The following is a 13,796-nucleotide window of genomic DNA, read 5'->3' on the forward strand; positions in this document are numbered from 1 at the left end:
GGTTTGTGTCCCGGTCCGGGAAGATCCCACATGCCGCGGAGCGGCTGGGCCCATGAGCCATGGCCGCTGAGCCTGCGCGTCCGGAGCCTGTGCTCCGCAACGGGAGAGGCCACAACAGTGAGAGGCCCGCATACCACAAAAAAAAAAAAAAAAATGTTCTCCTCCCTATGTTTGGAGGGTACTGGTGGGAAAGGATGGTCTGGGGTGGGAGAGCAAACAATTCCAACTCCATTTCCTTAAAGTAAACCAACCATTCCTTTCAATTCTCCTCCCAGACAAGGTTCATGAGTCATCCTATTGAACATTTTGTTTTTCCACTTAGGAAACACACATATATTATGTATAATATCCACTTTGCAACTGGAAAAGAAATAGTTAAAATGATACAATTTTAAAAATTATAAAGTTCACTCCTGAAAAGGAGAAAATGCGTTTAGAGGAGAAAATATAATACAACTATTCAAATGAGAAATTTATAGGAAAATGAGTCACTCTTCAATGTCATATTTACTGAGGATGTTTAATTTATTAGATTCTTTATCTGATTAGTGCAGTAGCAAAATGCAAAGACAGCCATAAGATTAGTCTAAAAACACAAAATGGAAATACTCTCTCATTTCCTTTTGTTGTTATAAAGTACTTAATAAGCCAATTTAAATTATATAATTGAATGTTTCTACAACAAACTCATTTTTTAAAAAAGCAATATAGGGACTTCCCTGGTGGTGCAGTGGTGAAGAATCTGCCTGCCAGTGCAGGGACACGAGTTCGAGCCCTGGTCCGGGAAGATCCCACGTGCCGCAGAGCAACTAAGCCCATGTGTCACAACTACTGAGCCCGTGTGCCACAACTACTGAAGCCCACATGCCTACAGCCCATGCTCCACAAGAGAAGCCACTGTAATGAGAAGCCCACACACCGCAACAAAGAGTAGCCCTCGCTCGCCACAACTAGAGAAAGCCTGCATGTAGCAACGAAGATGCAACAAGGCCAAGAATTAATTAATTAATTATTTTTCTTTTTTTAAAAAAAGGAATATAGTAATGTCCATCTCTTACATAGAAATCAATTATAGAAACATATTCCAGTTCTAAATTTTTATCAATTTATTTATATCTACTTTAGGGGAGTGGTCAGGTTGGAAAGAGAAAGTGCTGGCAATACTGTATTGTATATTTGAAATTTGCTAAGAGTAAATCTTAAAAGTTCTCATCACACACACAAAAGAAACATTTATAACTACGTGAGGTGATGGATGTTAACTAAGCTTATTATGGTAATCATTTCTCTCTCTCTCTCTCTCTCTATATATATATATCAAATCATTATGTTATATGTACACCTTAAACTAATACAATGTTATATCAATTATATCTCAATAAAACTGGGGGAAAAAGTGGTAGCAAAATAACAACACAAAGGTGTATTTCTACTGCCTATAAATGCTAACCAATTATAAAAACCATACATTATTATTTATGCTGCCTTTTACACAATAATTCATTTTTAACTAACAGCAAAGCTACTTGCTATGCAGTCAAATCATACGAAATGTTCATTAATAGTTACAGACCTTCAGGGCTAAAAAAAAAAAAAAAAGACAGGGATTTCTACTTCTAACTATAGAAAATCTTAATTACCTTAAATTATTGGTCATTTTTCAAAATTAATTAATTTATTTATTTTTGGCTGTGTTGGGGCTTCATTGCTGCACGTGGACTTTCACTAGTTGCAGTGAGCGTTATGGTGCACAGGCTTCTCATTGCAGTAGCATCTCTTGTTGCAGAGCACAGGCTCTAGGCACATGGGCTTCAGTAGTTGTGGCATGCGGGCTCAGCAGTTCTGGCTCGCGGGCTCTAGAGCACGGGCTCAGCAGTTCCGGCTCGCGGGCTCTAGAGCACAGGCTCAGTAGTTGGGGCGCATGGGCTTAGCTGCTCCTCGGCATGTGGGATCTTCCCGGACCAGGGCTCAAACCCATGTCCCCTGCACTGGCAGGCGGATTCTTAACCACTGCGCCACTAGGGAAGTCCCTATGGGTCATTTTTCTTTCACACTAAATGAAGCTTTTTAAAAATCCAGTTTATGAATCTCTCTTATGAATGCCTTAAATAATTTACATTCCTTTATACATTAAACAACCCATATCCTCTAAACATTTGTATTCTATTTACTCAAGTAAATCAAAACTTAAAAATTTAATAAATCCAATTTCCACAAAACATTTAAATATTGATTATAAATTTAAACTTTTAAAATATTTAATTAAAATCACACTTCTAAATTATCACACTCTCCTAAATGCTTTTAGAACCCGAGTCACAAAGAAACCATACACATGATATCATAATTATAAGCTTACAAAGTGAAAAAGTGCTAATTCCATGGTTTAAATTTTATATTCATCAGTATTTTATTGTTATTCTTATTCATCCTGCTTTTCATTTTCTTAACTTTCTAATTTAAATATATATTAATGTAGACAGAATAGCATAAGGAACCCTTACCCATTACACAACTGAACAATTATTAACTAATGGTCAGGTTATAGCTTCTTGTATATCCCTAACTCATTGCCCAGTCTACTTCCAGGTTATGAAGCAAACCCCAGATACTCTATTGTTTTAGGTGGAATTTTTGAAACTTAAGCAGCTTTAGAAGAAAAAAGGAACAAATTAAGACTATTAGGTTGAATCATATGTGAAAATACATTTTGGTAGGTCCGAAATGGTAGAACAGTCATTTCATATGGTTTGGCCTAACAGAGTTGTAAAAACAAAAGGGCACGCTGATAATTATGGTACATGATGATTTTCAGATTTCCTATACTATCAGATCTGGGAAAAAGCAAAGTTATTAACATCTAGTCCATAATTTTTTCATAAAATCTATAGGTTAAAAAGTCCACACTCAAAAGTGAGATTAAGGGTACTTCCTGGTGACCCAGTGGTTAAGACTCTGTGCTCCCACCACAGGGGGCACAGGTTCAATCCCTGGTTGGGGAACTTAGATCTCACATGCTGCACGGTGTGGCCAAAAAAACAAAAGTGAGATTAAGATGCATAGCAGATCGGGACTTTCCCAGTGGCGCAGTGGTTAAGAATCTGTCTGCCAATGCAGGGGACACGGGTTCGAGCCCTGGTCCAGGAAGATCCCACATGCCACGGAGCAACTAAGCCCGTGCGCCACAACTACTGGGCCTGCGCCCTAGAGCCCGCAAGCCACAACTACTGAAGCCCGTGTGCCTAGAGCCCATGCTCCACAACAAGAGAAGCCACCGCAACGAGAAGCCCGCGCACCGCAACAAAGAGTAGCCCCCGCTCGCTGCAACTAGAGAAAACCTGCGCACAGCAACAAAGACCCAACGCAGCCATAATTAAATAAATAAAATTTTTTAAAAAGAAAAAAGATACATAGCAGATCAAACAATTTTTTGTCTTCAAATTGCTTATTAAATAAAAATCCTAACCATAATGATGGATACATGTCATTATACTTTTACCTAAACCCATACAAAGTACAACACCAAGAGTCAACTGTAATGTAAATAATGGACTTAGGGTGATCACGATGTGTTGCTATAAGGTTCATCAGTTGTAACAAATGTACCACTTTGGTGGGGGATGTTGACAATGGGGGAAGGTTGTGTGAGTAGGTACGAGCAGGTGACATATGGGAAATCTCTGTATCTTCCCCTTAATTTTGCTGTGAACCTAAAACTGCTCTAAAAAAAATGGTAATTTTTTAAAATCCTATGATCAGTATTTTCTTACTTGTAAAAAAAAAACCTCTTAATTAATCCAGCAGTTTTATAATAGACATATACTACTAGTTACATGTACTCTAATAAAACTAAAGAGGAGATCTTATTTTATACATTAAAGAAAATATTGGCTCATATAATCAAAATACTCTTACAAATGTACCTATTTTGCTATAAATAAAAGTCATCACCTCTTCCTCTGGCTCATTCACTTCACTTTCATTTCCAGATTGTTCCTCTGTTTCAGCTCCTCCTTCTTCTTCTTCTTCATCCTCTTCAAGATTTTCTCCTTCTGTCATAGAATCTTTTGAGTCTTTGTCATTTACTAGGCCTTGAAGTGAGGAAAAAGTAGAAAAAGACATAAAAAAAAAAAAGATAAAGGCAAGTTTTCGACAGTGAGTATTACACCACTTAAAGTATGTATTAAGATAATTCAATAGCCATGTTCTCAGAATAAAATAAGAACAGAATTTAAAACTATTTTGAGAACCATTTAAAAAACTTAATTAGATCTTTATTTCAACAAAGGAGCACTGATACATTTCTTAACCACTAGCCAAAAAAAAAAATTTTTTTTTCCCTTTCTCAGAGCTTCAAACTGTTTATCTCAGTCTCAGATGAACAAAGGCAAACAGCAGCAGCACATAAGGTGCAGCTTCAGCCACATACAATGCAACCTTGGTCACACTTTTTATCAAATGATATTTCAAGAATCTCTAAAAACTCAATGATATAATAAAATTACATCGCTTTAATGGAGAAGTCACATTTGACTATCAATTTGAATGTCTGCAAATTAAGACTGAGGGAAAGAGGCAAAGCTATATGGTGACATATCTAACAGCTGTGTCACCAAAGAGCTTGTTTTTTTCTTCAGTAACAGCGTGTTCCTCCAAAGGGAATTCCCTGGCTTGAATCTCCTTCCTCCTCCTCATGTTCATCCACATTTTGCTGCCTAGTCAATTCTTTTTTATTGTCATTTGAGTTCCAAACTACTCTCTACTTTCAAGATGCACATACCATGGTCTCATCTGATCCGACTTTTCCCCACGCTCCCTAGTCCTAAACAAGCCTTTTCCTGTAGTTGTGGTAGACTCTTCTGTGTCACAAAGTACACTACCTTGCGTTCGTGATCATCAAATTGCTTCTCCATAGAGAATATCGTTCAATATGCACTTTCAAATCCTATACATTCTTCAAATTCAGTCTAAGTTTCACTTCCTGCATAAACTCACTGAGTACTACTTTTCCTCCTACTTACTCTAAAGCACTTGGAGAATTGATCACAGCACTTTACATTTAAAGATACACCATGAAATGGTTTTTCTAATGATTTCAATACATGTTACATCAGATTATAAGAGCCTTGAGAACAAAAAACTTTTTTTTATATATTCAAAACTCATTAGAGGCCATATATTGATAAATACACAGTAGGTGTTTAGTAAATACTTGTTTATTCACAGAATCTTAGACAATTAGAGCAGACAGAAACTTTAGTGACGATGTGATTTAACCGTTTCATTTTATGAGGTATACTGAAGCCCAGAAAGTTTGAATAACTAACACAACCAACAAAAACAAAAAATTACTCCAGCGTCTTAAGTCTAACCAATTAAGAACTGACAAAAACACAGATGTACAGAGTGATGAAAGTAGGTACATTCAAGTTTGGAAATTAAAAAAAAAAAAATTGAGAAAAGATGGATAAAGCTCAGAGAGATCTGTTTTAAAAGAAAAATAATACTGAGGGAAAAAACTGCTATCTCAGATTGAGATACCATTAACTTACTATTTTATTTATTTATTTATTTATTTATTTGGAATTTCAGAAGCAATATATTGGGCTTTTATGTTATCAAACGCAAAAAATTAAAAGTCAGGACTATATAAATCTAAGCACTCGCAATAAAAATATCACAGTGCTGATAAACTCACATGGCCTAATATACCATTATACCTTTTTTATAGCCACTTTAAAATACGTGTCATGGGAAGAACTCTAATGGATAAGTAGCTTTGTTTTGATAGCCGTACATCTAATTTGTAAGGAAAATCCTACTATTTCTAACATATTTTCATTTGCATTGCAAGTTAGTTTCAAAAGCAGTTTATAAATATATTTTGCATTTGCTAAGCTGTATAATAAACCGTTCAGTTGCTGACCTCTAGGACACTGTCAATCTAAAATAAACAATGCAGATAAAAATGTACAAAGGACATACGGTTAACAAAACGTAAAATCTAGACAGTAAAATATTTAAAATGTGGGTCAGAATTAAGTGTACTTGGGGACCAAAATCAAATACTGTTCTCTTGAATTTGAGCTGCTTGGTGCCTCAGTTTTCCTGCTCATAACAGACAGAGTAATAATTGTGATACTCCCTTTCAAATGGTTTTCATTTGTATTTCTCTGCTCACTAGACATGCTGAGCATTTTCCCCACATACTTAATATGTCAGAAAGAGCACAGTCTTTGAATTCTGGCTCGATTGTTAACCTAGTATTTTGATTTGGGCTTTACATAACTCACTTGTCAAATATGAACAACATTACCTTCCACTTTAATTTTGGCAAACTGGAAGTACTCAATAAAAATACCAACTCTTCCCTGCCCTCCCTCATTTGATTATGTTATGTTCATCTATCTGTTGTGTATCAATTTGCCTGTGTTCTTTATGTAAGTGATAATAACCTGGCACAGAAACTATTTTCACTTCAATCTTAGTTATTTCTTTCATCGTACAAAAGTTTTAAACACCCAAATCTGCCAACATATGTGTGCTTTCTTGCATCATTTTAAAATTTAGGAAAATTACCACCTCTCCAAATATCTGATGATCAGATCTATTTTTAACTTTTAGAAAATAAATATTTAACTCCTCAATCCATCTGGAGTTTGATGACATAAGATGTGGCTTTATATCAATTTCCCCCCTAAATGCTCACCTGTTGTTCTTATCCTATTTTTAAGATTCCTATTTCGTCATACACTAAATCGTTTTGTATTTAATTGGGGCAGCTTCTGGGCTTTTATTTTATTCTACTGATTTTATTTTTAATTTATGAAATACACTCTTCTGTTTTATAAGTAATTTATTCATATGACTTTTCTTCTTTCACTTTTATTCTTCCCATTTCTGTTCCTTTTATAATATTATAATATAATCTAGAACTTCCAAACCAGAATTAAATTACATTGCCTATTACCATTTTGGTTTTGTTCTTAAAGTGTGTCTTACTAGAGAATGGACTTGAGGAAATGGGGAGGGGGAAGGGTAAGCTACGACAAAGTGAGAGAGTGGCATGGACATATATACACTACCAAACGTAAAATAGATAGCTAGTGGGAAGCAGCCACATAGCACAGGGAGATCAACTCCGTGCTTTGTGACCACCTAGAGGGGTGGGATAGGGAGGGTGGGAGGGAGGGAGATGCAAGAGGGAAGAGATACGGCAACATATGTATATGTATAACTGATTCACTTTGTTATAAAGCAGAAACTAACACACCATTGTAAAGCAATTATACTCCAATGAAGATGTCAAAAAAAAAAAAAGTGTGTCTTAGAGCCAATAATTCTTTCTATCCTGAGAAAACCAAGATACACACAAAAGTAACATAATAATGTTATTTATAGGGGTGCAAGATTAGAAATAATGTGTCAAACAACAGAATTAACACATTCATACAAAGGAAAATAGCCAGTTTTGTAAAAAATTAAATATTTAGAAAAGTATTTCATGTCAGGAAGAAATTTCATAATATATTAGAAAAAAATTTCAGTTATAAAACTGCAAACACGTGAATAAATATTTTTTAAATAGAAGAACATATATCAATATGTTAACACATGATTCTTCGTGCATATGAAATATCAGTGATTTCTGTCTTCTTGGCATTTTTCAAAATTTCTGCCATGAACACTTCATTACTTTTAATAATATTAAAATGGTTTTTAAAATATAAGAAAGTGCTAACTATTAAGTTAGCATTGGGTAGCTATAAGATTGAAATGATAATGAATTTGCAAGTGCTTGAAAACAAAAAGCTACCAAAAGCAAGATGCTATATTATCTCATGGTTTACCAACAAGAAACAGATTTAATATAGATTTATTCATGTATATCTTCTCTATGATATTTAGACTCTAAAACAGAAGGAAAATGGGACGACTTGGGAGCATATTGATTCTAGTTGCCACCATCCTTAGAGTTGCACTGGCAAATGGTGACCTATTTTTTTCCTTTCCATATTCTAAACAAGGACAGACTCCTCAAAAGAAGCCCGAAGTCCTTTAATTTAACTCTTTGCTCGATAAAGGATAAAGCATACTGCTTTCTTTACTGCTACCAAACTGGGTATCCAACTAGTATTTCCTCATGCCCACTATACAGAGAGAGCCACTCATGAAAGTCTTTGGGAAACAAGGCTAAGACTATTTCAAAGCATATAAAGTAAATGAAATAAGTACGTAGATAAATAAACACTCTACTTGAAACGATCATTTTATACAATTAGAAATGTGAAAAGGAAAAGAAAGTAGATAACTTGGGACAAAGTTCAAAGAACAAAAAGAATCACATACGCCTTTATGGGTTGAGAATTAGGAAAAGTGAATAGTTGCATAATCAGTAGCATCTTTCAAATAATGCTCAAATAGATAACAGCAATCGAATTCTCCAAAACAGGATTTACCTTGGAGAAGGAAACCCTATTAATATGCTGGATGTAATATGAAAAAATAGTCTTAAAGGAAAAGGATCACCAATGCCTTTGCCATGAAAAGTGGTTTTTCAGATATGCAACATAGTAAATGTATACAATTAGTATAACTGGTCAAGGTAAGGGTCTCCTAATAAATAATCTCCTAATAAAATACTAGCTTCATAGGCTGAAACTATATGGCACTTTGAAATGACTACAATACAACATGCTAAGAACTATCAGCAAGCATACCAGACTGGTAAGGCCCCACCCTGTTCCAGTTATTTCCACTGGCAAGGCTGGTCGGCTCCTACAGTCCTTTAGGGGAGCCATTCAAATGCTACCTCTTCTTCCAGAACAATCGCAGAAGAATACTGAGAAAGTAAAGTGACCAATCCTCCTGTAGCACGTTTCTCACATGTTCTCTAGTCTTTAGAAACAGAGACAACTCCCCCAGTGACTAGGATCTAAAATTTGGTAGGATAGTTTCAAACTTCTAACTGGCACTCCCCTTATATAGTGTCAAGCCTGCACTGTCTTAGGAAATAGTGTTATTGAAAATATATACTGTATATGAGATGCTTTAATCAAAAGTAGGTTTTAAATTAGCAACCAAAAATTCTAAAATTAAGAGAGGCTGACAGGATTATATTTTTTCCATCATTATTATTTGCTTCAAGTTTTACATGACTGTTTTCCTCCAATTTGGGAATATTTAATGAAATCAAGAAATAAGTCAGCCAGGTCTTACCTAACACTATTATGTAACACTCAACATCAAAAAACAGAAAGTATACAAAAGTAAACGCTAACTGAAAACATTATAAAGCAAATTCTAGAAACGATCTGCCAAATACCATCTTTATTTTCTCTCTGTAATTAATTGCTTACCTAGTTTTATTAAGAATTCTCGTTCCAAGTCGTGTACCTGCCTGATGGATTCTTCCAGAGAATTACAGAGTTTGATCTTTGGTCTTAGCAGTTCTAGTGTGTCACTGATCATGTAATCTATGTCAATGGGAAATGGATGGTCTTTTGTCCAAACCTCCAAACTTTTCTTCCACCAAACATAACGCTGATAACAAATGAAAAATAAATTTAGCTATAAGAAATTAATAACAAAATATTTAAAATAATCTGTATCGTGACATCACCTAGTTATAACAACTAAAGAGTTGTACAAGACACCTACCATTTTTATTAATGGTCAACAGCAATGATCCTAGCACATTTATTTCCCTCCATGTATATAGTTCCTAAGCCATCTGGTGACTTTAATTTAAATATATTTTTTATTGTAACTGTCATAATCTTTTTTTAAAGGCAAGGAAAAATTATAAATAAATAAAACAGCAAATAAATTTTCAGGTACTGAAACCAGGCAGAAACTCCACTCCCAAATCCCAAATAGGGCTTAAATATTTAATTTTACAAAAACAACCAAATTCAAGGCAACGGTTTTGATAAATTATAATTATTTTCTCTATACTACCTGCTTTGATTTTTTTTAAAGAGTCAAAGTATCTGAAGATAGGGTTTTTGAATATATAAAAATCAGTAATCAACAAGCATTTATTGAACATCTACTGTGTATATGGCACCATTTAGATATTTTCCCTCGTCTCCTGGCTTGGCTCCTTCATTCTATTTTGTACTTGTAATTCTCAAGTTTAACTAAAAAGCACAACCCATGAATTTACTTGTATATAAACAGGTGTTCCTCTGGGTGTTTAATCTTCCTGTCCAGTTTCTTCTAGGTCTTCGCTACTCAAAGTGTGGGAACTCAGAGCTTATTAGACATACAGAATCTGAGACGTCCCCTACCCTAGGCCAACTGAATCACAGTGTGCATCTTAACAATATAGCCAGGTGATGTGTGTACACACTGAAGTTTAGAAGCACTGCTGCAAGTGAGCCTTTCTATCTGCCTTCCAATATGTAACTGGACACTGTGTTACAGGCAGCACACACTGGCTGCATCTCCCAGGCCTCACTCACTTCTTACTCCCGTGCCCTAAGTATATCCCTGCTACACATTCCTGCTATTAATCAATGTGGAAAATACTTTTGTCTCTTTCTACTCCTGAATATTTCTGAGTGGCTCTTTTCTCTCTGCCAGTGATGTTAGAGTGAGTGCAAATAGTAACACTCTTCTGAAAGGGATCCTGCTTTGGACACTGATAGTGATCACTGATATTCTGCAGCAAAACTTTGGTTTTAAATACAGGCAGTCTCCAACTTAAGGCATTTCTTACATGGAACAGAGAATCTGAGTCTCAAATCTTCAACACACCTTCCCCATTTTTGGCTCATCAATTCAGAAAACAAGAGAGTAACAAGTTACCCTCTAATGCAAAGATAAAGTAATAGGAGAAAGTTACAAACAGCTCTTCCCCAAGAGTAGTTACCCCCACTTAACATCAGCTACTATGTGGATGTATTTTTGACACCTCAAATTTGTAGTTTTAAATTTATTTTCTTTGTCAATGGGTAAACAAAAACAACATAACAGATTAGATAGAAAGGAATGATCAAATAGAACTGAATGGTACCATTGGTACTTTATTTCAGTAACGTCTGGAGAATTCGATAGTGAGTTATTCCCCCTAATCAGTACTTATAACATTGTATTTGATGGGAAATAATGATTAGGTTCCAGACAACCAAGCTACAGCTAACTTCTGGAACATGAACTGTATAGAAGCTGCAGAACTGTCTCTGTATTTGTATTTGAATTTAATTTATACTGTACTTGCTCTAAATCACCAGTTTACATAAGTAACTTAAGATATGGAAAGCACAACCCAAGAGTTTAGCAATGAATGAACAAATATTTCTTTCAATGTTAATGATGGGTTTTTTTTAAAATTTAGAAACAAGAATTTTAGATATAAAACCAGAACACAGATGAGTGAGAATATTATCAAATGCATAAATATTACAAGTAATTTGATTCATGAATTACGTACCAAATACAAAATAATCCATACTACACCAAATTTATAAACTTATTAAACTTACTAAACCAAACTTATTAAACTTACTAAACCAAATTTATAAAAGCACCAAAATAATTCCCAAAATTAATGATCAATCATCAATTATAAAACTTAAAATGTAATCAGAATATTTATGATAGAATTCATCATATATATATTTTTAAAATTTTTCTTTCTTTTTTTTGGCCATGCCGTGTGGCATGCAGGATCTTAGTTCCCTGACCAGGGATCGAACCTGTGCCCCCTGCAGGAAGCACAGAGTCTTAACCACTGGACCGCGAGGGAAATCCCCATCATGTTATTTTAAAACGTCTAAAGCTAAGCATACTTGCAAGAAGAATAAATCTCACCTAACTATGAATATATCTTATACATCATATATGAATGCTACAGGGTTTCTTCTCTAATATTTTTATAACACAAGCAATGCATTAAATGATGCCAACTGCTTATTTCAATTTATGTACCTGAAAATACACAAGGAAGCAATCGAGTTTTCGTTTACTAGAACCTCTGTCAAAGTACTGGCCACAGGTATCCAAAATAGTGCACACTAGTCTAATCCTGAAAAGGTGCTCGGGAGGGTCCAGTGAACTTGGAGAGCCATCAGGGTTAACACCAAATGAAGTAAAAGAATAAAGAGTTCTAAAAATAACAGCAGATTCCACCATTCGGTAATTATAAAGTTCCCCTAAGAACTTGGCACTGCTGATACGTCTCTGATTAAATTTAGGTTGATTAACCTAAAGGGGGAAGAAAAAAAAAAGCAGATCTCCATTAAAGAATAGCAATGTGTTTGAGAAGAGGTAAAATTCCCCTATGTCACTTGACAACATCACTCACTGAACAGAGAATAAATAATGGGTTCTTTTCTAATCGGTAGTCACTTCTGGGTGTCCTTTATCTCTCTCTAAGAAATGTCTACCTTTAAAATGTTTTAATAAAAAGAACATGTTAAGTATTAAATTTAATATTAAGCTATTGTTAAATGAATTAATAGTTTATGAAACAGTTAAAATGTAATTCTCCCTATCAGCCCTCTGTGACTTATTTTCTCTGAAATCCGTGAATTAAGGAAACAACAAGCATATAGAAAGAGGGAAATTCTTACAGAAATTCTTATCAAATGATTACCAATTCTCCTAATTAATAAATTTATGAATTCCTATAATGTGAATGCCAATAGTAACCAGGAAATAATAAAAATTTACTATACTCTTCTAAAATAAGCTTAACTGGACTTGAAGAAAAGGCAAAAAATACTTCAGCATTAGCCTGAGAGAAGACTAGGAAATCTAACACAACAGGGTTTATTAAGAAATCATTATCTTCAAAAAAGTAATAGTAAATGACACCATATGGGGAAAAGAGGGTTTTCAAATCCTTATTTTTCAATAATAGGACTTAAAGGCTGTCTAAATTGTCCACAGATTCCAATTTGCTGCAGGTCTTTGTTACCTCCATTCCTAATCGAATATCTTCTAAAACTCCATCCACAACATGGATTCCAACATCCTCCTGGTAGAGCACTAGTCCTGCTAAGAGGTTGGCTACACAATGAATGCTGTTATATTTCACATTCCAGATGTTTATCATACAACAAATCACATAGTCTTTCACTTCTTGGTCCTGCCAAGGCAACTTTCGCATCTGTCTCAAAACCTAAATGAAGAGAATTTTGTTTAAATTACTAAGATAAGCACTAAGTAGTCCAAAATACCCTATAATACAAATATTTTATTATGATTGTACAGTCACAGAACTTTTGAAACGGAAAATACTCTAGAGATTCTCTACCAGCCTCTTCAACTTTAGAGATAGGAAAAATAAGATTTTTCTAATTATTGGTAAAATTTATTCACATTTTCCCTTTATCTTTCCATAACGCCCTTAAATTTCCTAGAGTTTCCAGGACTTCAATCAAGCTAACAGTATACACTCATACTCAGGTCACTGAAAGAAATACCCAAGATTTAACAAAAATAATGTTTTCTTTTGTGCATCATTTGATGTAAATAACCTCAGACACTTCTTTTTATAAATGAAAAATTTCCAATAAGGAAATAAACCCAAGGTCAACTGGTTAAAAGATCCCTTAAGATGGAGGACACAGGACTTCCCTGGTGGTCCAGTGGTTAAGACTCTGCCTTCCAGTGCATGGGGTACAGGTTCGATCACTGGACAGGGAGCTAAGATCCCACATGCCTCGAGGCCAAAAAACCAAAACATAAAACAGAAGCAATACTGTAACAAATTCAATAAAGACTTAAAAAAAAAAATGGTCCACATCAAAAAAAATCTTAAAAAAAAAAAAAGATGGAGGACACAA

The 13,796-nt window shown here is 34.7% G+C and overlaps 1 protein-coding gene across 4 annotated transcripts in view; it reads right to left on the reverse strand.

Annotated features, from left to right (window-relative positions):
• The window catches only part of UPF2 (UPF2 regulator of nonsense mediated mRNA decay), a 211,336-nt gene that overhangs the window by 133,856 nt on the left and 63,684 nt on the right, over nt 1-13,796 (reverse strand). For all 4 annotated transcript variants that reach the window (XM_060006040.1, XM_060006039.1, XM_060006041.1 and 1 more), the window contains exons 13-16: nt 12,926-13,129; nt 11,935-12,210; nt 9,360-9,543; nt 3,952-4,091 (exon numbers count right to left, since the gene is read on the reverse strand). In XM_060006040.1, coding sequence (XP_059862023.1) covers nt 3,952-4,091; nt 9,360-9,543; nt 11,935-12,210; nt 12,926-13,129 — 804 coding nt within the window. The remainder of the gene's footprint in view (nt 1-3,951; nt 4,092-9,359; nt 9,544-11,934; nt 12,211-12,925; nt 13,130-13,796) is intronic.

This window comes from Delphinus delphis, chromosome 2 (assembly GCF_949987515.2).
Source record: "Delphinus delphis chromosome 2, mDelDel1.2, whole genome shotgun sequence".
In the NCBI taxonomy this organism is placed as follows: domain Eukaryota; kingdom Metazoa; phylum Chordata; class Mammalia; order Artiodactyla; family Delphinidae; genus Delphinus; species Delphinus delphis.